The 24,901-nt window shown below is 40.1% G+C and overlaps 2 protein-coding genes and 4 long non-coding RNA genes across 6 annotated transcripts in view; 5 read left to right on the top strand and 1 right to left on the bottom strand.

Annotated features, from left to right (window-relative positions):
- Window positions 1-4,108: 4,108 nt before the first annotated feature.
- On the top strand, window positions 4,109-5,378 carry LOC149109091 (uncharacterized). The gene is made up of 4 exons (XR_016208493.1): window positions 4,109-4,248; window positions 4,320-4,448; window positions 4,879-4,931; window positions 5,268-5,378. It is a non-coding gene; the product is annotated as an uncharacterized LOC149109091 (long non-coding RNA).
- A 440-nt stretch (window positions 5,379-5,818) lies between these two features.
- Window positions 5,819-7,025, top strand: LOC149109090 (uncharacterized). The gene is made up of 4 exons (XM_089293833.1): window positions 5,819-6,074; window positions 6,170-6,301; window positions 6,383-6,450; window positions 6,918-7,025. The coding sequence occupies exons 1-3, from the start codon at window positions 5,942-5,944 to the stop codon at window positions 6,448-6,450; spliced, it is 333 nt and encodes a 110-aa protein (XP_089149959.1). The 5' UTR covers window positions 5,819-5,941; the 3' UTR covers window positions 6,918-7,025.
- A 1,730-nt stretch (window positions 7,026-8,755) lies between these two features.
- Window positions 8,756-10,055, top strand: LOC149109089 (uncharacterized). Its single transcript, XM_089293839.1, has 4 exons — window positions 8,756-8,970; window positions 9,044-9,172; window positions 9,753-9,821; window positions 9,969-10,055. The coding sequence occupies exons 1-3, from the start codon at window positions 8,853-8,855 to the stop codon at window positions 9,818-9,820; spliced, it is 315 nt and encodes a 104-aa protein (XP_089149965.1). The 5' UTR covers window positions 8,756-8,852; the 3' UTR covers window position 9,821; window positions 9,969-10,055.
- An 881-nt stretch (window positions 10,056-10,936) lies between these two features.
- Window positions 10,937-12,074, top strand: LOC110042012 (uncharacterized). The gene is made up of 4 exons (XR_016208494.1): window positions 10,937-11,283; window positions 11,364-11,474; window positions 11,563-11,649; window positions 11,959-12,074. It is a non-coding gene; the product is annotated as an uncharacterized LOC110042012 (long non-coding RNA).
- A 1,909-nt stretch (window positions 12,075-13,983) lies between these two features.
- On the top strand, window positions 13,984-23,781 carry LOC149109088 (uncharacterized). The gene is made up of 3 exons (XR_016208495.1): window positions 13,984-15,714; window positions 15,796-15,857; window positions 23,599-23,781. It is a non-coding gene; the product is annotated as an uncharacterized LOC149109088 (long non-coding RNA).
- LOC110042013 (uncharacterized) overlaps window positions 20,077-24,901 on the bottom strand; it is a 44,409-nt gene continuing 39,584 nt past the window's right edge. Inside the window, exons 5-7 of the long non-coding RNA XR_016208497.1 lie at window positions 23,963-24,295; window positions 20,608-20,670; window positions 20,077-20,357 (exon numbers count right to left, since the gene is read on the bottom strand). This is a non-coding gene — a long non-coding RNA (uncharacterized LOC110042013). The remainder of the gene's footprint in view (window positions 20,358-20,607; window positions 20,671-23,962; window positions 24,296-24,901) is intronic.

Genomic DNA, 24,901 nt, shown 5'->3' with positions numbered 1-24,901 from the left:
TTACCGCTCTCAAGAATAAAACTACAGAAGAAATATAAATACAATGCTATCACCGAGATCATACGGAAAACTCGAGAAATCCAAGCATTTCTTTGCGACTATGTACTTTGTTACAGAGATATGATGTAGTCTAGAGCTAAACATGCTTACCACGAGGCGGAAATTCCTTTCTCTCCCTACCGCCGCCCCTGCCTTCTCACTCGTGTGGAACTAATTTAATTCACAGTTCGTAAGAGAGACAGGCACAATTACAGATGCGCTTCCAACAAGCGACCTAAGGGCAAAGATTTGACTTTTGATATGCTAAGGTGGATAAATGTGTTTTCGCTTCTTAGCTTTCCTTGTATTTGAAAAAACAAATGTGGAGCTAAAATATTCGTTCGCGTCTAAGAGACTGAAATTAACTGTGAGGAAATACATAAACAAACGCACAGCCAGGAGTCGTACCAGAATGAAACGTGCGCGCGAGAGGGCGCGCGAATCCATAATAAGCACACCCACGACTGACACGCGCGCGTGAGTAAGAGAAAATAACATTGCGACAATATTATTGATAGTCACTGTGCGTCTGCACAAACAAAGACTTAATTTGAATAAACGTTTGCTTAGCGAAGCAGGTTTGTCCAACAATATTTTCAGGGGGCAAACAACTATTCTCTCCCAATTGCATACAGATACCTAAACGGTCTGAACAAATATGAATTGCTTTCATTCAAATGAACCTCACAACGACTACTCTGAAGAAGTGGAGGTTGGAAGACGTCTCCATCTATGTCCCGATGTTCAATTTACTTTCGACTCGAGGAAAGGAGGTTGGTTTTCACTTAGTTTTGCTTCGCAGAAAATCTCGAATTATCCTTAAATTAAAACTGAATTTTTTCAGATTTCGACGTGCAGTTTGGACGCATTGACCATAGAACTCCCTGGCTCGACGATTAAAAATTGTTACTTCGAAGGCTAACGTGATAGAAGTCAAACGATATAGTAACGGAGGTGAGTCTCTGTAAGAGTCACAGAAATCTTAGTTTTAGTGGAAAAAAGTTTAATACACGATCTGTCTCTTCTTCTTCGAAGAATACAACGTAGACGCCAACGGGAAACAATATTATTTTGATGGAAGAAAAGTGAAAGTATGAATGTAAGTTAACACGCTTCGCAAGCGCGCTTTGTTATGCATTTCAAACTATTGCTATACGAGACTCGAGTATTTCCTTAGCCCCAAAGAATTAAGATTACTTAAGCAACTATCACAAAGCGACAAGAAAAGGGCAGAATTTAAGAGGAAGTTTGACTAAAATGAGGCTAAACATTTACCTATCGCTGCCTCCGTTTTCCTAAGCTCTTACAAGCAAATAATTTAAACTTATATCTCTGACACAAGAAACAGAGAACTGTAATGATCTTAGCGACGCAGCTCTCTTCATCACAAAACAGCCATGTTACACCAAAGAAACGCCACCTAGTTTCTTTACAATGAGCGTTTTGAGTGGCCCAGTTAACTACCGACAAAGTTAAGACTGTATAATTCCGCTTAGGGAATATATCTTAAATAACACGGATATTATTTTTCTAGGTCTACTCAAGAACGACCTCATTCTATAGGAGCATGCTGAAATCAGCTTTCAAGCCTCAATCCTGCTCCACTATTCAATTCCCATGTAACAAAATACTGTGTTTACTGCAATAAAAACAACATTGAAACTTAAACCTAGTACCTCTGTTTTATTTGCAAGCGTGATATCAAGCTTTCTAGCCATCAATTAGAAGGTTTAGAAAAGCACCAATCACTGCCAAAAGGGGACTACCCCAGCACTTCAGTTTCTAAAACGAGATTTCATGTGACGTTGCTAAAATCGGAAATGAAAACATATTTCAGACGCATTAGTCTGTTCAAAATCTTCTAGCTCCGCTCATTGAGCTAAATTAAACCATTCAAGTGTTGCAGCACGTGTGCGCGTATAGAACAGATCAATTGCAGGAAAAGATCAGAAGCTTGATAATCCAACGCAGGAGAAAATAGAGCTGTTAGCTGAGAGAAAAAGTTGTTTTGCACTAGCATTCGACAAGAATAAACTTATGCGGAGCTACAGATACGTTTAAGTGAGAGATCGAAATAAACTGACAGCAAAAACATACACAAACGCGCAGCAAGGCACGCGTGAAAGAAAAACGCGCAACCGAATCGTGCGCGCGAGCGTGAAGGAGAGGTAAACAATTGTGCCTCTAGAACGCGCGCAAGCGAAAGCGATAATGCGACATTATTTATTAACATCCACTGCGTCTGCATAATAATGAACTAATTTAAATAAACCTCTCCTTAGCGAAGCAGTTTTCCCGAATCACATCTGTAGCGCGCAAACACGCGTTCACTCGAAGTTATCCAATACATTCTAAGCCATCGAACGAAAAATGGCGTTGTTTGCGCCAAGGGAGCCTAAACTCGATTTCCTTGAAAAAGCACACCTTGGGAGACTTCCCCATTTCTCTTCCGATGTAACAGTAACTTACGACACGAGATCAGGAAGTACGTTCGATTTTTTTCCTATCATAGTTTCTTTTTGAAAATTATTCCAGATTTACTTAGATTTTAGTTGAATCCTGTCAGGGTACGGAGTACTAAACGGAGTGATTGTCCCCCAAAATGCTGAGCGGGGGTTATCTACCACACTAGCAGTCGTATCAGACAATGGCCACCGGTTCACTGTAACTCGACGACGAGGAGGAGGTATGGATAAACAACTTCCTTAATAATGTGTTTATTTTGTATGGAGAAATACGTCCGACGTTCTTGAAAATGAAAGAGTTAACATCACTTCATTGTCTAAAACTATTCACCACAGAATACGAGACCGACAGGTGGTGGACTTGGGTAAAAGTTGAGAGGATTCGCGTGAACTAAGGTAAGAAGGCAAAGTACAAGACTCCTAATGTCTTCACACAAATCTCGTCATCTTAAGGTCGTCCTACAGTAATAATGACGTTTGTTATTGAGTGCTTTGCGATATTCAATTCTTCTTTCAACACTCAATCAACCGACAAAACGTTGTGTACTTTGTTTGACGGTTGGCATGCGTGGTTGAAGTGAAGCATAATCCTACGTTTAAATAAATCACACTAATTGTACTGAAATTCCTTTTAACAGTCGATTTTCCATTAACAATTTCCCTCTTTTCTGATCTTAATTGCAGATTGTTCCCCGGAGCGCTGCAACCTCGGATGTCTGCGGATTTCTTACAACAAATGTGAAATGTGATATGTGAAATAAATATGGTTGATATTTTGCTGTAGACAACTGCGCATTGTGAATGTGTAATTTAGATTTATGGGCTCAAAACACGTCCTTCCCACGGCCGAATTGTACTTCTTTCGAGACTTAGAAAACTATAGTGCTCGCCCCAACTCTAAAGTATACCAACTACAATTTAATGGAAGCTGGCAAATTCGTTAGAAAAGGCGCGCGTACATGCTCAGGCAGGATTTGCCGCGCGCAAGAAAGAGCTCTGGGATCGAAAATGCTATGACATCATTTATAACTTAAGTGTCAAAACCACTGACAGCACATCTTTCGCGGTCCCTGCACTTAGCTCGAGTTCTCTATTTATAATACAAATTTTCACACCAAAATGTACGGCTATCAAACGACCGATTATTCAGCCGATGTCTGCGAAATAGTCAAGGCGTACAAAGACAACGCTCTCAAGCCACACAGACCCGGCTCTACTTATGTAGTTTGAAGTAAATTTCAAGGAACAAAATGTTTTTCCTCCAAGAAAAGAAAAGTTGAAAATTTACAACCTAGTATCTGTATCTACTTTGTAATTCCAAGCCATCAGGCTTAAAAAAGCGCCAATCACTCCTAAGGGGAAATTGCCTTTGCACTTTGTAAAACGATATTTGGCGTGACGTCAACAAACCAAAGATAAAGCAGTCAAGCGGCATAACCTCGATCAAAATCTGTTCTCTCCCTTTCTCTTGCTCCGCCCACCGATCAAAAGAATTTCTGGTCTACATAACAAAGACCTAATTTGAATACACTTTTGCTGAGCGAAGCAGCTTCCTAAACGAAATTCACAACGCGCAAACGACTGTGTTCTCTACAAGTCGCAGACAAATATCCGTGACAGGTTTGACGGGATATGACAGGGGTGCAAAAAGACGATCCGTACAACGAATTCGTTGAAGAGGTGCGCATTGGTACAACCTGTAGAAGTGCTGCAGTAACATTAATTTTCGACTCGCGCTCAGGGGGTACGTCCTCGTCACAGTTTTGCTTTGCTGAATATTTCACATTTACTTACATTTAAATTACAACCTGTTAGATTTCAACGCACGAAATGGACGCATTATCAATAAAACTCCACAGCGGATCAATCGATCAACTCCTACTACACTGACAGTGGAATCTAACGGAGGGAGCACTTACGTCGTCAGCCGACATCCACGAGGAGGTTTGTATGAATGGAACATTGAGCTCGCCTATCCGTATCGATTGGTGACGAAACTATACTCTAGTTTGAAAAGAGGGCGTTCAGTTCTAAAACAAAACGTACATAAAAACTTCACCCGGCGTCACCGCAGAATTTGGTCACTCGCGCTGTTTTGTAAACGACCACTAAGATATGCATCAAAATGTAAACGGCACGTGTGGAAGCATTGCTGAGATCATTCAACCCTTTTAGCGACCTTCTAGTTGGCGTTCGCGCCGCTTTGGTTCTATTAAACTCCTCTGCAACAAGGCTATTTTCTTAACTCCCTTCGCCTACTTGATTAACAGAGTATTGATCTAGTAACGGGAATCAGATGTTTCGTATTTCAGAGTTCAATAAATCACTTCTATGACATAAAAACTACTCTTTCCGTTAATTCTTCACACCACAGACTACAAGGCCGAGACCATGTGGACTTGGGTCGATAGAGTCCAATAAATTGAGGTAAGTAGACGAAACCCAAAACTCCGAATGTTACGACTGCAAATTGTCAGTGAAAGGTTATGCTCAGTATTCCTAGGCATTTCTGTTTACCCTGAGATCGTCGTAAAGTAATCATCGCCTTTGCTATTGAGTTCTAGGGGATATTGAAGCCTTGTTTCAACACTCAATAGCCTGTCAAGATAAATTTGCGTCCGTTGTGGACCACGCTTCTCGGTTAACATGCGTGGTTGAACTAAAGCATATCCTATGTTGAAATACATCGCACTAATAGCACTGAAATTACAATAATTTTTCGATTTTCCTCCTATAATTTTCTGTTTTCTTATCTTATTGTAGAATGTTTTGGAGCGTGCTGATGTAGGAGCCCAATCCACATTGTTTACAGCGCAACCTTTCAATAGAACTGTAGCGAAAAAGAAATAAAGGTCATGTTTTGTGCCTAGAAAAGTGTGCATATGTAATATCTTAAGTAACGGGCTTGAAATAATCGCGGCATTACCATGCCCGAACGTTACACGCTTACAGACTTAAAAATACTATGGTAGAAGCCCGAAATTTACCAATTTAATATCTCCTCGTGTGCGAAACGGCGCACAGTTTCCTGGGTAAGTATCAGGCGCACAGTTAGAGTCACTCGAGACAAAAATTTGACATATAAGCTATCGGCTTTTCATATGATCACTGATAAAGTCTGCATTTAAAACTCTGACGGGCGCAACTTTCGCGACCTATGCATTAGCAGTTGATTAACTCAAGCTCGATTTCCACATTCGCTAAAGTAAAACCCACTACAAATCGCACTAATAAACTGCAGCGGAAAAGGACACGCGCTTGCAAAATGAAACTTTCTTCCGCCCTGCGCACGACACTACAGCAATATCCCCAATTTGGCGCATGGTCATGTGATCAAACAGCCCCCGTCAATTTGATTACAGGAGCACGTTTTCTCACTAAAACCTTCGCCAGTCCGAAAGTTTAACAATCTTAACTTAAAACCTCTCAGCAATAAGATGGCAGCGTATGAGGGAGATGAACCAGCAACAAAATTCTGTGAAATACTTCACGTTGGAAGAAAAGAAAATGGTCTAGAAATTCGTCCTCACGATGTGACGATATTCTACAAGTTTAAATCAGGACGAGGAGGTAGGTCGAGATCACAATTCCAAATGGTTTTCACGATGTAATCGCCAGAACTATATAGGAGTTGCTTCAACATTTCCTTGCTTGTTTTTCATAAGATTTCAAAGTCCAGGGAGGAATTAAATTCGACGAGTCGACCGTCCGCTACTCAGGACAACGCAAGCTAACAATTGTTGCCACTAAGGGATACTCGTTCGGTATCGCTCGTAGTCCTGGAGGCGGTAAAGGCAGTAAGTAAAAGTCTGTCTTAAAGTCAATTAAGAAAATAAAATAGGGATTGGGCATTTTAATATTTCTCGTTTCTTTTCAAGATTGGACCTTCACCACTTCGAAGGATAAAGTCTGGGGGGAGATGAAACGAGTGTACTTAGAAGACTAGGTAAATATTCCTTACGAAATTCAGCCATTTTGCACAGCTTCTTACTTACTTTGAATTACAATTTAACCTACCTATTCCATTTATGTTACAAATGTAAGGCAGCCGACACACTTTTCACGCAATTCAGCGTTGAAATCAGTCGCCTCAAGTCGAGTCACAACAAATAGAAAATAGACATCAATCTAGCGCCGTCTTGTTTGTGTTTCTTTTCAATAACACGCTTCTCCAACAAGGATCTGTGTTCATTCATTCAGCTAGTTTTAGGTTAGATCAGAGGTTCTACTGTTCTTTCATTCTAAATGCGGTATGAACAAAACAAGACAAAGCAATTTTTCGTCGCTCATCTTGGAAAGCGCGTCCTGTCCACAATTCCTGTCACGCATCATATTAGATAAATCTTGTCGCAGCGCCCTCAATGCCAATGTCCAAGTATACAGTAAATGAACCAACATTAACTCTACCAACAGAACGAGTGACAACACATGGAGTAAAGAAGAATGGTCTGATAAGTCAAAGAAAAGAAAAGGCATTGTAACAATGTAGTTAACCCAATAAATGTCAGTTTCGTGGTTTAAGTCTACTTGTTCTGTTTTGCGCGCGAACGGCAACAGATCCGATGAGTCAGCGAAAAGTCAAGAAAATGCGCTATTTTTTTTTTAAATGACGCAATTGCGGACATAAATGCTCACCTCCATGTCCAGTGATTGAAATAACACCTCTTTGAATTTTCGGTCCCTCCTCTTTTCTCGGAAAATAAGTGTATTCACAGTTGGAGAGAGATCAACATAATCAAAGCTGCGCGTGCGACAAGCAGCCCAAGGGCAAATATTTTGACCTGGATATGTTCAAGCGGACGAACATAGCAATCACCTACACAATTTCTGGCGTTAGTAAGCTTCTCAGATTTCTTTGTACGGGTATAGAAGTGACGCGAATAAAAATAGCCGTGGTTCTTGCAACAGGAAAACGCACGCAACCAAAAAGACGCACTACACCTGCGAGACTGTTGTGGTTATTAGTCGAGGTGGGCAGCCACCCAATATCAACAAAAATCTGCTTATAAAAGTAATTTCTGGCCGTTTTTGTCTGCACAAACAAGTAGCTCTGACGTAATTGGCGCCGACTAAGTTAATACGTGGGCACACTTCGAAGCCATGTCATATGCACCTTAGAAATTCACACTTCGTAAGAAAGATACGCATAAATAAAGGCGCGCTTCCAACAAGCGACGCAAGGGCAAATATTTGACTTCTGATACGCTATGTGTCGATTAGCTACACAGTTTCGCTTCTTAGCTTTCTCTGTGTTCGTCAAGAAGTCATGCTAGTTAAAAAATGAAAACAGTCAACAGGGTCAAGCGCGCGCGAGAAGGAAAACGTGCAACATTTAAAATGGAACGGATTTTATTTGTCAAGGTCTACTCACAAAACAACCACATCCGACGACTGCACCCTCAAAACAGCTTTCAAGCCACAACAATCCTGTTCTACTGCAATAGTCTAATTCATTTGTATTCACTTTGTGCGCTCAAGGTCAAACATTGCTCAAAATCATTTATGAGGCTTAGAAAAAGGACCAATTACTGTCAAAATAGAATTACCCTACACTTTCTAAACAGGATATAATGCGCCATCGACAAGTCGGAAATGAGTGCAGACTTCGGACACATTAGTCTGTTCAAAATCGGTTCTCTCCTTTCTTTCTGCTCCGCCCACTGGACTTGAATTATTCCATTCAAGCGTGCAGGGAAAGATTAGAGATTTAATAATCCACACACAAGAAAATAGAGCTTGCTGCTAAGACAAAAAGGAGTTTTAAACGAGCAAACAACTCATAAGAAATCAAATTCAAACCAGGAAGAAACAAATGTGGAGCTAAAATATTCGTTCGCGTCGAAGAGACTGAAATTAACTGCGAGTAAATACATAAACAAACGCACAGCCAGCAGTCGTCCGAGAATGAAGCGTGCGCGCGAGAGGGCGCGTGAATCTATTACAAGCACACCCACGACTAACACACGCACGCCAGTGAGAAAAACAACGCAACCGTTCCATAGCACTGTAGCGAGAAAGAAATAAAGGTCATGTTTTGTGCCTAGAAAATTGTGCATATGTAATATTTCGAATAGAATTACTGGCTTACGTTTATAATCTCGAAGATTTTAGAACTTGATGACGTCACGTGAAAACGATCTTAGGGCGATCTGTTCAAAATCGGTTCTCTCCCTTCCTCCTGCTCCGCCCACTAAGCTAAAAGGTACAACCCATGGCGTCGGTGTCCCAAAGACCTAATTTGAATAAACTTTTGCTTATCGAAGCAGATTTCCAGAATAAAGTTGGTCACGCGAAAACAACCATTCGCTATAAAAGACGGAAACATCTATCGAAACGATCTGACGAAAAATGGCACTTTTGGATCCAGACGATCCTACAAACGACTTTTTTGAAGAGGTGCGTCTTGGAAGGCGATTCCCTCTGTGCTGTTCCGATGTCATGTTACGGTATGACTCAAGCACTGGAGGTTGGTATTTATACCACAATTTCGCTTTGCCGAAAATTTCAAATTTATTTAGATTTGAGCTGAATTCTGTTAGATTTCACGGCCCTGAATGGACGAATTATCCGAAAAACGCCACAACGAACACAAAAGAACACAGCAACTGCATTAACGGTCAAGGCTAAGCGAGGATGCGAATTCCACATCAGGCGAGATCCAGGAGGAGGTTTGTATGGATGATCACATTACGTATAATTAACTTTCCTTTCTATTCGAACACGGCCATGGTTTCTTTTCAAAGGTAGTTTCAACAAATACGTCTGAGACGGCGAGTACCGCGTGAATTAAAACAGGAGTTGATATTTTAACAAAAAATTGCCGCATTATCTACAGTTATTCAATTTACCAGCCGCATATGGAGCCATCTGTCAAATGAATATCGAATTACAGCATTTAATTCTAAACAGAAAAATTAAGTCTTCGCCATGCAGTTGCCGTTCTCGCTTTCGTACCACAGAATTTGATCACTTCAAGTTCTTTTGTAGAGACGGTAAAGAAGTGTACCAACATAAATAACGCACGAATACAGATACTGCTCTTCTCATGGAACGTTTTTAGCGACGTTCTTGCTGGTGTTACGCCTGTGGTTTGCTTAAACTCCCCCACGACGATGTCTTCTAGTCGACAATTTTCCTTATTCTCTTGGCCTGCTTGTTTGGCAGAGTGTTTCTATTGTATCGAGAAGTGAGACGTTAAGAGAACCAAATCACTTCAACGTCAAAAATTCTTTTTGTTTTTCACAACAGAATACCAGGTCGACAATTGTTGTACATGGATAAAAGTTGAGAAAATTAACAAGATTTCAAAGTATTAAGGTAAGGAAGTGAAACTCCTCACTCATCCAAATTGTACTTTACGAGATTTAAGAGAATGTCTGTAAATAGATGCATGTTTTTCTCTAAAATGGCTGCAATTTGTCGATTTACACGTTATAAAGTTCTCCTTTGTGATTTTGCTTGCAGATTATTATGGAAAACTTGGATATCTGCAAACTGCTCAAAGCATTCTCCAGCGTTAAGTCAATAAAGAACACATTTTGTGTGCAGAAACTAGTGTATGTGTAATTTTTTAAGGCGATTTGTTATGCGTCCTTCCCATGACCGAGTCTTACTCGCTAACAGACCGAAAATATACCATCTACTTGGGTGTAAAATGGCGCGTGTAAATGTTCGGGCAAGTTTCGTGCGTGCATATAGAAGCGCTCGGATCAAATTGCGGTCGAAAATTTGACGGGCGAACCATCAAGCTTTCATGAGATCAAGTCTGCACTAACAGCTCTTATGCGCAAACTTTCGAGACCTCTGCATAAGCATATGATTTGTTTTGCGCGAACTACAACACATATTCCGGCATTAGCGACCTAGATGGGACAATGAATCAGCGAGAACCCAAGAAAATGCGCTATTTTTCACAAAAATGATGCAATTGCGGACATAAATGCTCATCTCCATGTGTAGTGATCAAAATAACATTGCTTTGAATCTTCAGTCCCTCCTCTTTGTTTTGTGCGGAAACTAATTGTATTTACAGTTGAAGAGAGATCACATAATTAAAGTTGAGCGTCTGCCAAGCAGCCCAAGGGCAAATATTTTGACTTAACTATCCTTACCTGGATGAACAAGGCAATCCACAACACAATTTCTGCGTTACTACGTTTCTTAGGTTTCTTTATACGTGCTCTAAGGTGACGCGAATAAAAAATAGCTGTGTACATGTAACAGGAAAAGGCGCGAGACGAAAAAGACGCCCTACGCGCGCGAAATTGTTGCGGTTATTAGGCGACGTGGGTAACCACCTAATATCAACAAAAATCTGCTTACAAAAGCCATTTCTGGCCGCTTTTGCCTGCGCAAACACGTCACTGGCGTCGATAAACCTAATAGGTGGGAGCGCTTCTAATCCATGTCATATGTAACTTAGAAATACCATGCGCTACCCGCGCACGTACTGGGGACGCATTTTCACGAGCACGCGTGTAAGAGAACGTTCTGGTTGACAGAGAGGACTAAAATTAGATTATTCAGGTGCTGCCGTCATTAAGGAAGTAGCATAATTTGCGCGCATGGTCGGTTTATCACATCGACGATTGAAGCACGTTGCTCTGAGCAAGAGTGAGGGCCTTTTCAACTTAAAGATTAGTCTTACAGTTTGGAATCAAACTCGACATGTCCCAGCCGAGAGACCCTCCTAATGATTTCATTGAATTTGTTCAAGTATGGGGAGGTCGCTTCGACGAGTATCTGGAGGGAGTCGTAATGTACGATTCGAGAAACGGGAGTAAGTACACGCTACGTTATATTTACAAAGATTTCGCTAGAGTTTACAACAAACATTGTCTAAAACGTGAACAATTGCAGGGTTCACGGTTCAAATGGGGTTCAAGATTTCCGAAAGAGTAGTGAACGGTCTGAAAAGGGTACAAATCATCACGACTACAGGAGCAATAATAACGATTCGATGACAACAAGGTATTTAATGAAATATACACTGCCCCGCTGTTATTTTCTTTCCACTATTTTTAACCCACTTCTTTGCAAATATTGTCTACTTTCAAAGGAAGAGACGTAGGCACATATACAGTAGTACATGGAAGCAGAACGATCACCGTGAAAAGAGCTTACTTGCCAACTCCTTAAAACCAAGGTAAGAGATTTCCATCGTGTTGTCAATGGACGCAACGTGATTGCCGAACTAACAGATTGGCAAATTTCTATAACGCCAAAGAACTACTGAATTCAGTGTAAGTAACACACCCACGAGGAAACATTGCTACGATCAGTCGTCCATATATCACTTACACAAGGCAACCACAGCGTCAGTTATCTGACATATCACAACATTCTGTCGTTCTCGAGCATCTTAAGTCGTTTGCTAGCTCAACGTTTGTTGCCATTCTAGTTTCATTTGCTAAAATCTAGACATAATTCAAAGCAAAATTCATTTTCTCAACAGCTTGGTGACGACTTAAGCAAGAGTCAGCAATTACAGATGCCTCATGATAAAATTAATAGTAGTTATATGTAAAAACATTGCTGATCTTGATAATAAACTGAATCTACTAAATTCAAGTGTAGACCACTCGCCTATACCTCGCGCGTATACGCTTAAACTTTTATAATACTTGCACTGCGGTAGAAACGAGTCGGTTCTGAAAATATAATCAAACTACCCGACGAATAGTAAATCAGAAATGCGCTCACAACATGAGCATTATACGGAAGCGTGAAAACATCTCGTTTAGTTAAATGCCATGTCATGTCTCGAAATGCTAAGAGCCGCACGCGCGCGATACTGGAGATCCAAATTCGTTCTCTCCTTACCTTCGCTCCTCCCCTTCCTAAGCAGGACTGATTGATTAGCATTCTTTGTTGTTGACTGAGATACCTTACGCTAGGAACGAGCCTCATGGAATTATGTTTTATAACAAGCCATTTTACTCTTTAATGTTGGGAGGCCCTGTACTGAAACACATTTGGCTATTTGCTTGAAAGTGTACATTATGTAAAGTTGTCAAATCATCGAGCCCCTTTAGAACTGTCTAAACGACAATTTTGATTCTAAACTGCGACTGATTTTACAAATAAACGAAGCGCGCACATCACGCAACATTGAGATCCGTCCACAAAGACTGGGTAAAAAAGTTTCCAGAGTAAAATGTGGCGCTTACGAAGCCTTTTGTCGTTTTATCCTGTTACACCTAGCCACAACTAGTAAAATTTATCAATCGAATAAGCCATTCCATTTCTCATCGAAACTGATTGTAAAGGTACATCACAGAAATGATAACTGAACGAAACGAGGCAGTCTAAATGTCGGAGAGAACTCAATGAGAACTCAATGCCTAAATCAGAACAGCTAGTCAATCACAATTTCACGATCTACGCACTACTTTCCGTCTCAAATACAACAACAGGCCTAGTCGAAAACAATTAGATGGAACAAGACCGAGCTTGGAGCGCGGATCATTAAACCTTATATCAGCTTAGAAACAAATAACAGAAAACGCACCTTCAATTGCGTTCATCTCCTCCATAGCTCTTCTCTACTCAAACTGTATGTCCCAAACACAATATTTACGAACATTAAAATCTCTCTGAAACATTTTTTTTTTCTACTGCGCAATAAACATCGCAGAACGACTGGAAGTTTCCTTGCCTCTTAAATAGCCACAGAAAATTTAAAGTGTGACGTTTACACTTTTATGAGAAGCTATTGGTCGCGTACTTTTATTTTGTTGAGACGCGCATTCCCCAAAGCACCTGGGGCGAAACGTCATTGGAGGAGGTCAGGCCATAATTTGACAGCTTTTCAATCAACGTCTTCATTCACGAACAATGATATGTCTTTCTTGGGTACTCGATTATTCTCGTACTTGTGTGGTCAATACATAAAATTACACAATGGCGTTTCGATACAACACACTAGATGCTAGGAAAGCTGAGAGCTTAGTCGTTGCAAAGACTTTCCTTTACATGGAAACGTAATGAATCGATCAATGGAAGGAATTCCAAAGGTTTCCTAGCATTTTTCCATAAAGCAAAATGGGCAATACATTCATAACAAGAAAGACAGAATACTACGAAACAGACACATATACCTTACGTCTTTTGGAAGAATCGCGACAGAAAAACAGATTGGAACGTATTTCATTTGCTTATTTGTGTCATAGTTGCAATGTATGAATGCTTTGATGTTATAACTTTCCTTTTCTTTGGCAGTGCATAACAACGTGGTAAGACACAACAAGCACAAATAAACAATCCAGATCAAAAAAAATAGTAACTCAACGTTCAGGTTATACCCTTTCGAGGATAAAGCTCCCCAAGAACCATCTAAATTCAAACTATTTTTATATAATTAACATTACAATTATAACAACGTATCAAATATTACGTTAGATTCTGCTCCTTGGACAAGACACCCTTTCCTCTCCTCCCTGGGTATAAATGGGAACTAGCAAGTTTTGCCATTTGGCGTTCTATCTAGCCATCTGACAGAATGCTAGAGGCTGTACTATTGTGCTGTTTATTAGTATCCATCTCAGAGGAAGAACTCATATTGCTAGAGGCTTTATGGTATGACAAAACATACTTTAAACCCACACACAACTTTAGCTCGTTTTGTGAGTAATTTGCCCCAAAGACTGTTGCCTTCATTCGATATTCTCCCAACAAATTGGCGTAAGTTATGCTTGTGAACGTATAGCAATGAAATTGGCTACAGTCAATATTTAAGGGTTGTTTTTCCCTGACATTAGGCTGACTAAAAGATGGCCATAGATCCATTTTGATCACTCGGTGATCGACTCTTCTAGAACATCCTAATGAAACAGTACAACCCCGAGTAGCCATAACGATTGTGACAAACTCATGTCTGTCTGCTTCATGTTCTGTAAAAGTTCAAAGCCAGCAATTCAGCAATGTGGATAAGTCAAACTAAACAAACTTGACAAAGTTTGTCCTCTTGTAAAATGTCAAATAAACACCACACGAAAATATGGCGACAAAGATGCCATTAGAATATTCACACACTATTGTTTTATCCAGAGTTCAAAGCTAACGCCAATTTGTACAAGATAGTAAACAGTACGACCTGAAAAAACTGCTTTCAGTAGCTTTCATTAGAATTTAATCCAGACTTGTTGAAACCACCTTGTTCAGCATAATAAACAGAACCATAAGAAAGTATTCTTCGATAGCCTTCACATGAACGGTCACACAATGAAGTTTCGTCCACAGACTGAAAAGTTCGAACCACCTTGTACAGCATAATAAACAGTACCACGTGAAAGAACTGCTCAATAGCTTTATTTTAATGGTCACACACTGGGGTTTCATCCAGATTCAAAAGTTCGAGCCGCCTTTTACGGTACCACATGAAAGCATAGTTCCAAAGCTTTCATTTGAATGGTCACACAACGGTGCTTTATCCACATCATGAAAAGAACCACCTTATGTGGCATAATAAACAGTATCACAAGAAAGCACTACTCAATAGTTTTCATTTGAATAGTCACACAACGGAGTTTTATCCACAGAATGAAAAGTTCAAACCACCTTGTACAGCATAATAAAGAGTAACACAAGATAGGACTACTCAATAGCTTTCATTTGAATGGTCACACTAGGATCAGGCAGTTTGAGCCGCATCGTATGACTCGAGGTTTTACGTCTAAACCGTTCATAGGGTTAATAGGCCTCCAAGAGCATACAAAACAAACAGAAATCGTTCTTTTCTTGGGAAACAACCAGGGAAAAAACCCAACAACCCTGACAAAAGACAGAGTTTGTTATCGCTCTTCTTTGAAATGAAGAAGCAATATCTAGGGATTCCCCCATGACAAGGAGCTGTCACGATTGGTTGAGTGAAGGCAAAACAGCAGTTAGCCAATAGCAGGGTTGTAATAGCCACAACTAAAACATAGATGGAAGTGCTTGCAGAAGTAAAATTCACCGCATACTTCTACCGAAACGTAACGAACACGCCGGTAAACAGAACAAGGCGTAACAAGGTTTCTCAGTTGAAATAAGCAGTCCACCTTGGTGAGTTATCTTTTTCAATTTGAAGAGAACATGGAAAATGCGACAGGTGACAAAGAAGCGGAGTTTTCAGGGAGCAGTGACGGACGAAAATCGTCACCCTATCAACGGATCGTTATCGCGTGCCCTGACAATCACATCATCGTTGTAAAGCGATTCACGACCGGAGGTGAGAAGTTGTATTGCTGAGAGTATACGAAAACGTATGTCAAGGAGACAACACTCAAAAATTCATTTTCGTTTCTTGCAGAAGTCAAAGTTGAAGGGGGGAGACTTGTTGCTATTGAAAACAAAAAGGGACGCTAGCAAGAGGTAAGCGTGAATCGATTCATCATTTGCAAGAGATGACATTAAAATTAGCGCAAATTAGAATAAACAGACAGCACAGCTTTATCGAATAAATAGTCAAAATTCTTGTCAGACAATGAACTCATTCCAACTTGAGATAGTTCCGACTGACCAATTAACTTAATTACTTTGTATCTGCTTTGCTTAAAATAATATCTCAGTTAAATTGAAAACGAAACCGACAGGGAAAGATTTTGAGTGTATTTGTTAAAGAAGATGAGATGACAAAGTGAAAATAGCAAGAGGAAGATAAGAAAAACATACGTAAGTGAAAGCACAACAACAACGAAAAAAAGTAATGCAAGAAGGAATTTAAAATGTTGGAAACAGAGCGAAAAGCAACATTTGGTAGTTAATGGCATAAACAAAACGCCAGGTAACATGCAAAGCATCATTTTTTCAAGGCATGAGAGAGACCAACTTCCAGTTTCTCCTAACAATAACCGTACATCATCAAGGAAAATGGTGATGAGAATAAAGGCACTCGTCAACGACATGATATTTCCTTGCTGTTTCGCCAAACTCTATTGACAACTGAATATTCAAAGAGATGCCTGACAATGGATAAAGAGATACATGTACTCAAGTTATGCACAGAAAAAAAAAAAAGCGAAAAAGTTCGTTCATCAGATTTTGTACGCCACAAGTGCCATTGCACAAGCAGACATTTAACATCGTCCTCAAATTGTTGGTAGAGAATACTTGAACTCCGCTTGTTAGTTGAAGAAGTTGATACACGCTTGTTAGAAGTTGAAACTTTAAGTCTGTGTTAATGCGCTAAAGGCTTAGTAAAGGTCTATTGTAGCGTACCATTCGTAGTGAACGAGAGCATCCGTTTTACAAAAGAAATAGCCACTTTGAACAGGACGAAAACATGACATGAAAGAATCACTATTTGTATGAAATGACTAAAAAGCAAAAACTGATTACCCAACAGTAAGTTTGATTTCAACAAAGGGTTTCAGTGAAGAGATTTGATGGCTATGATTTACGTGTTAGTCTGTAGTCACTCCTTAAGTCTTTTGAATATTTGTGTATAAGTTGACCTAAATAAGGACTCTGACATACAGCTAGGCCTAGCAAGTGAACATAGAAGTCCCAAAGAAACAGTATATTCCACACGACGCTCGCGCCCTTTTCAATACGGCAGAAAATGCGAGCTGCCCCGTTTTGTCTGTATCTCTGTAGTTTAGCGATATTAACTTGTCCAGGAGTATTGATATCATTTCAGTTTTGTTTTGCAGAACTCATACCTAAAACAAAGCCAAAACATACCTTCTAGAAGCAAGTAGTCCACTGAGCGTAATTAAGGCTCCTTTCTAGTTGAAGGAATTCGACCAAGCGTGGGAAAGCATTCTGCTCAAGGCAATAGTTAATACATTTGCTTATCTGCTCAATATAGTTTATTCAACCAACAATGCTTTTATTGAGTAGCAAGGCACATCCGATCATTCCAAACATTGCTTGCATGACACAAAAAGATAAGAAGGTGTTGATGAAAAACGTAGGCAATTAGCGGCTAAACTCAGAGAAAACCCGGTGCCGGCTGTAGCAATAAATTTAAAGCTGTTCTTGCATTCAGTTCCCTGTTTTGGGCAATTCTAAACGGCAAGCTTAAACATGTCACGAAATACAATGCATTCATGTACTGCCCAATTCTCCATTACTACAGGAACAATGCTGATTTCTGAGGAAATTGTAAATCACGTTTTGACAAAAACAGACCAATTCATGATTCCTGTCAATCACAAAGAAATTAAGTTTATCTCAATGTAATTTGTCTACATCTCGCCCAGTGTTATCCACAAGCCTTTCCATCTAGCTTCCATGTGTTTCCTTTGTGTTTTTCTAGTGGTTTTAAACCCAAAAAAGCGTCAAAGTAGCCCATCACACCATTAGACGCAGGATCAAAATTCTCTTTTGAGATTCCCACACATTTCCTAAGTTCATCTTGAGAGAAATTTCCCTCAGATCAACCAGCCTTATATTCAAAAATGACCTGCGACTACCTTTCGTATAAATTGTGTTTTAAATAGCGTTGGAAAAGAGCAGTTAGAGATTTAAACTCAGCGCTGGAAATTTGAGCTACGTTAGCTCTTGCAGTACCTGTATGAAAATATATATTCTCCTCAGCGGCTTCCATTACGTCTCTGGTATTGGTAATGAGAATTTGGTGTTGAATCAAGACAACACCCAGCGATCCCTCCCATAAAAATTAGGGAACATTCAACAAATAAAACATGCAGCATGTCTTTTGCCTCGTGGCGGCCATTTTGAATTTTAAATGTGCATACATTTGGCGCGAAATCAGGAGGCGAAAACTTACGGGGTCTGGGACAATTACCCTACTATCGTGCAAATCTGCTTTTCTCGAAGGATCCGATCGTACACCGAGAATAGAGTTCCGAACGGTTTTCGAACATTTCTCGGTTCAAGACCTTGCACCACATGAGTGCGTATTGAAATTCGAAATGGTCAAAGTACAACAGGGAAGATTGGCTTTTATTCTTCCTCTAATTTGATATGAGGGCCCCTGTGGACAATATCCCCTAGCCGATGACTCTATTAATTCTCATTACCTGTTTGCTTGACAATGTATTAGGACTGTAAGGAGAAATTAGTTATTGATTTTTACTTCAAAGGAAAACAAGCTAGACTTTTTGTCTTCATTGTCCAGTAAGCTGAAAGGTTTTTACCTTAAGTATATAGAAGTGCATTTAGATATCAACCAGATAATTTCCAATTTTTTTTCTTCAGTACACACCTTTAAAAAGTATCTAGTTTCTCTTGCAATTCACCACTATCACCAAGATTTGTTTTTTTGTGAGTCTGCTGTATAGGGCAATTAGGTGGCAATCAAGTATGACATTTCATGCAGCACAACATGAAGACAATTATACCCAAAAGTGCATTAGTACTGGATTATAAGCAGATATTTATCAAGAGAATTATGTAAACAATTTAAAAGCAATCGAGCTCTTGAGCAGTTCATGACACAGACAGAATGCACTCCATTCTTTTTAAAGAGACAAATAGTAAGAGATTTCAGAAGGGTAGAGATAGTCTTTAGAAAGCAACATTGATGAAAGTAGAAAATGTCAAACAAAAAGCTGAAAGCTTACTGCTTGCAACTGCAAAGAATATCTTGAGCAAAGCCATGCAAACTGTGGCTGAGTAAACATTTTACTACAGACAAGTGAAGGAAGGTAAACTAAGACCATGACAGGGATTTCAAAACTTTTAAGGATCCTCGCAACCATAACACATTAACAGCATGACTTCCCATGAAATCAGACATTTGCTCTGTGCATGATAATGCTTGCAGTAGAGCAGCATGTAAAATGATCAGCAGGCTTTCTCGCCAATCTGAGTATGACCATTAGACACCATTAAGATTTAGAAATTGTTTCCTACGGGGTTGTGGAGGCACAGTGGCCTCATGGTTAGTACGCTTGTCCCTGGACGAGTGGCCCGGGTTTGAGTCCTGGTGAGGGACATTGCATTGTGTTCTTGGGCAAGTCACTTTACTCTCACAGCTCTTCTCTTCGCCCATGTGTACAAATAGGTACCAGTAAATTTAATGCTGGGGGTAACCCTGCGATGAACTAGCATCCCATCCAGGAGGGAGTAGAAATACTCCTAGTCACTTCATGCTACAGAATAAGCTCTGGCCTGATGGGCCACATGGCTCGTATGCAGACTTTACCTTCCTACCCTAAAGGGTTAAGATTTTCAATGGAGACGCTCTGGCATAACCATTAAGTGCATAAGACTCCACAATGAGAAGTTTGCAGGGTTGTCAAAAGCAGCCATTGCTGAGGAAAATTATCACTATCATTATCTCAGCCAGCTACTCTGCTGTGAAATTCATCTCGTTCATTTGCAGAGATGCCACCTACCCCTACAATAATACGGATTACTTAAAAACATTTTGACTACCCAGCCTCTGGAGTTCTGAAGGCCTGGTCAGGGTCTTTGTGTTGCCTTTTCAGCAAGACATGTAACACATAGCCTACCCTGTGACCTTTTCAAGCACCAAGGTATAGGAATACATACAAAGAAATGTTTGGGACAAAATAGGTGTGTGGGGTGGCCATGATTGGCTATGATGGACTAGCATCTCCTCTGAGGGTAAGGGGAGGGGGGGAGCGGTGGAAGGTAAAGCACTGTCACTGATTAATGATCATTTAAGGATCTGTAATGTTCAGGCTTAATTTCTTCAACTTGACAAAAATTACTATAATATGACACTAGAATTAAGCACAGGTAAATTTTTGACAGCAGACAACCACAGACTTGATTCCAAGTGTCTTTAGATTTAATAATTCAGTGCTAAATACCTTTAAATGTCACTTACTGTGTCACAACTAAGGTTATTTGACTTATATGTAGTATACATATGTCCTTTTCTACTGATAATTTAAATCATTTTTATCAAACATACAGCAAAAGTAATGCCATCACCTGGAAAAATATCTAAAGAAAACTTTAAATAGGCTAAAGTAAAGCTAAAGTTAAAGACTAATTAATGTAAATACAGTACTCAACAAATCTGGAACATTTTAAATTGATTATTGACAACAATTTAATTTTAAACATCAAGATAGGAAAGGCATCAAATGAATAGTTTCTATACATTGTCTGATTTCATTCTTGCACCCAATATGATAATAAAAGTAAAATCAATAATTATTACAATATTCTCAGTTCTCACCTTGACTTCAGAGTTTTCAACAGATCTCCCTCCTCCAAATTAACCAATATTTCTAAAATTTAACTTAAAAAGACAAACAGTGTCATAAATTTGAACTCAATCTAAAAGGAAATCCACAACTGACTTTTTTGTTAAATTATCATTGAAAGAACTCAATAAAGTTATATTTCTTGTTTCTCACTCACTCCATTTTAAGCCACAGCAGTTCCATACCTAGTGACATAGAACTCACTTATATAAACTTAATGCTGGGCTATGTACCACTGTGAAGAGTATGGTTTTCAAGCAGTTTAGTCTGGGATAGGGTATAGAAAATCAGACAGTTTTGGTCCAGAATAGGGTATCATTTACCAGAAATGTGGCCAGTGTATAAGTAATTTAGTCTAAAACTGGTTCATTATACCCAGTTCATTATATCCAGTTCATTATTTATAGAAATTAAAACTTGGAAGTGACTTTGTAACATATTCGTTTAGATAGCATATGCTGGTTTATGACTGTAATTCGGTTTCTGCATAGAAAATAGCCATTCTGGGATAGGGTAGTGGTTTTTGGTGCCTAGTCTAGAATAATATTCCAGATTCAAGTCAATCATGTCTAGTATAGCAGGGGTTTCATTTAAAGGGCTGGGCACCATGCAAATTGAACAGCTGTGAGAACAATTTACCCGGCTGGTTTAACCATCTAGTGGGAAGTTTTTCTTACAAAGAAGTTCAGTACTAATAGTTTTGCCCGCCTGTGAAAACCAGTTGCCTTGCTGCTGAAATCGTTAATGAAACCCCTAGTGTAGGGTAAAGGTTGCAGTGTCCCAATGGCACAACCCTACCCTGGAGAAATTTACAGAGTACCCCCCCAACCAGGCATTTAAGGTGGTATTAATTTACATGAAACATCAGGCATGTGTTTTATAATGATGCAGTGGAATCCAATGAGTTCATCTTGGATTATTTAATAGATTTTCATTTTGGTAAAGGCAAAATGAAAATGCCATGAATGTGTGACTACTCATTTCAATGCAAATTCAGTGACCAGACCCTGGGGGGAGGGGGGGACTCCTGTATGAAAACATTGGGGAAGCTTGTCAGAACATTTATACTAAACCCTTAAAGGAGACCAATCTGGGGGTGGCTTGAGCATTATTTTGATCCCTAAAAGATACCACTTAAAACGGAATGTGTAGTTCCAGAAAATATCTATACCTTCCCCACGGAAGGAACTTTTTTTAAGACCCCCACCCCCCCCCCTGGAAATTCCGATTAAGCTTCATACTTCTTTAAATGTTTTGGTCTTACAACCCCCCCCCCCCCCCACCCCCGAGGAAATTCCAATTTATTCTCTATGGGAAGTAGGGATATTTTCTGGAACTGCACAATATGCTTTATTACCGGCCGCTGTTTGGGAAAGGCACCCGTGCTAGTAGATTGGACTTGAGAGACTAGCCTATGAGACCAAAATCAGAGATACGAGCAGCTTATTATTATTACTTACCTTGACAGCTAAAAATAGTGACGTTTTGTCATGAACACCTTAGTGAGATCAGAATCTTTCATTGATACTCCTAAGCAAGATTACAAGCACCTTCGACCTTTTCATAAGGGAATCCCCCCTCGCATGAGGACCAGACATGTGCTTTGAACCACTTTGTCTCAGAATTAAACTTGTATGTGCATGAAAACAGATTCATGAAGGAGGTGCAAAATGAAATATTGCTGCAAATAACAGAATGAAACTGACGCCAGTATGAAATCTGATTACACCCCATAATAGTACCCTGGAAGCCAAAGAGACTTTTTTTTTGTGCCGTGAGATTGATATTGACCAGAGGCCAACACTACGACCCCAAAAGCTGCACGACAATTTACAATCAATTAAGTCCTGGCTGAAATCGGAAATCGAGCAAGAAAAGCAGTCAGTGTAAAACACAGACTGCAGACTGCACACCAGGGTAAAAGGCAGACTGCAGATCATAGACTTTTTAACTAAATTGTGTTACCATTTTCATCACTGAGAGCTCACCGTAAGCAGGCCAACCAGAGCATTGTTTAGGCTAACCCAAGTGGTATTCAGTCTAACGGGAGTGCAGACCTTCACTGTGGTTAGCCTGAATAACCCTGTTTACGGTTAGCACTTGATACTGGAAATAATCCAATATATACTTAAAAGGTCTGTAGTCTGCTGTCTCCATTTTACCCCTCAGTCTGCATTTTACCCCCTTGGTCTGCAGTCTGCAGTCTGCACAGTCTGCGTTTTACACTGACGAGCAAGAAAAGCTTCTGGCACCCAGGGTATTACAAGGGGGAGACCACTTCAAACCATGAGATAATAGTCACTGGGGTAGGCTCAATAATATTTTATTACCAGTTTGTAAAGGTCATTTTGCTGAATTCCGATCATGAAATCATTTGATAGGAACAGGCACGCAACCGATCATATGACCAGCTAGCGAGAGTCTAGGCATGCTTTCCATTAGGCCAAAGATTGCAGGAATTTTGGTCGGAAATCAAATGGAAAGGTCCGCTTCAATTCCTTTCAACCGGAATATTCGGGATCACCTATGGAGGTGTTCCCGAATATTCTGGTCAGAGTATTCCAACCAAGATTTGCTGTTCCATTTTGACAAACCAGTTCATTGCTCTACGTCTCATCACTTATGTAGGGAATTCGGAAAAAGAAAAAAAAGGGTAACAGCCATTCCTCTTGGATGGCCCGGTTTGATCGGAAAATGTTGTTCCATTTTCCTCGGGCATTCCCACTGGTCTCTGTCCACTCGCTCTGGCATAATGAAAACGCCCTGGATTTCTTGGTCACCATCAAATTCTCATAACCATCCCAAATAAGAATTGTATTAAACCAGTAAAGACAACTGGTATTTTCATCTTTACGATTGAGTGCTCTGTGAAACATAAGAGATATTTTAGTGATAACAAAACAATCTTTGTTCAGTTTTGTGTCTGCAGTTGTATTAACCAATCATTTATCTTTCATCGTCAGGGCTTTTTCATTATAGCGCCACGCGGGGATTTCAGTAATTTACTACAATGGACAAAGCAAATGAAGAAAGCGAGAAAAAGCTCACCAGTTTGAACGAAGCGGACAAGTTTCCGTAGTATGTTTTTGAAGATTTTGTTTGTATGATAGAGTGTAAATTGCACCAATATTAAAAAGGCATTGCTAGCTTCATGTTGTGAAATTAAGCTTATCGTAAATCGTATTGAGTTTGTTGTCCTAAACGCGTCAAGAGTATTTGTGTAGTTTGTGCATCACGCCTTGCAGGTTTGCTCAGCTTGCTATCAACATCTTTAACAGATAATACTTCGCCCTGATAATGTAGAACAAGAACGTTTGAAACACATACCCTTTTAGCTCACTTGGTGTGGTTGATCCCTCTACATCTCTCTGTTGCGCGATTGACGCTATTGCACCCGCGCTACCTTTGTCCGGGCGACCAGGTGCGCCCTGGGACGACTTGTCCCCAGACCCCCAGACAATCGCAACAAAATGGTGCGCTCACCTGACGTGACTGTAAAATATCAACCGTGAATGCCCATACTTTTTTCCTTGCTTCGGCCACTTGTAAGTGATTGCACAGGGTTGACCGAGTATTTTACTCGTGTTTTCATCATCAGGAATCTCCGCGGGGTATCAACCCTGCATAGTCTCCCTTTGTCGTCACGCAACGCTTCACCCCCTGTGGAAAGTTCCTAGCGTTAGTAGAAGCGTTATGTGACCAACTATGTAACAGCTGCGAAGGAGTCTAGCTAAGGGTGCGTTCCTTTGGGGTAATCTGGATCAGGATCAATCATCTTTGATCACTCGGATCATGGTGCATCAAAGGAGAATTCGAGACCAGAATGGATTCATCGGTTCCTTTGATTGGCCATATATGATCTGAGTAATCTTGGATCATCGATCTTGACCCAGATTACTCTAGAGGGTCGAACCCAAAAGTCTGCATCTCCGAAGCGTATATCGCGATTTGCAAAATTTGTTTTACGAGGGACGTTGCAATTGCTTGTAAAGGGCAATTTGTGATAAGACATTTGTTGGTCTTCCCATAGGTCAGGAGATTCTCGGATTAACTATGTTTGCCAGCCGTGCATTTGGAAAGACATTATTCGCAAGTAGACGCAAGTACAAAACTTGGGTTTACTTGCAACTCCGTTTGCCCAGACCTTACGCGCACTTACACTGACTTGCGATCACTTTGGTCGAGATCAAATTTGCACGTAATTCGACAAAAGTATACCGTAAATGAACCAACATTAACTCTACCAACAGAACGAGTGACAACAGA

The sequence above is a fragment of the Orbicella faveolata genome, unplaced genomic scaffold, assembly GCF_042242905.1.
Source record: "Orbicella faveolata isolate gen_17 unplaced genomic scaffold, um_ofav_v1 contig_25, whole genome shotgun sequence".
Classification (NCBI taxonomy): Eukaryota; Metazoa; Cnidaria; class Anthozoa; order Scleractinia; family Merulinidae; genus Orbicella; species Orbicella faveolata.
The sequence above is the reverse complement of the archived record's forward strand: the minus strand, read 5'-3'. Positions and strand labels throughout refer to the sequence as shown.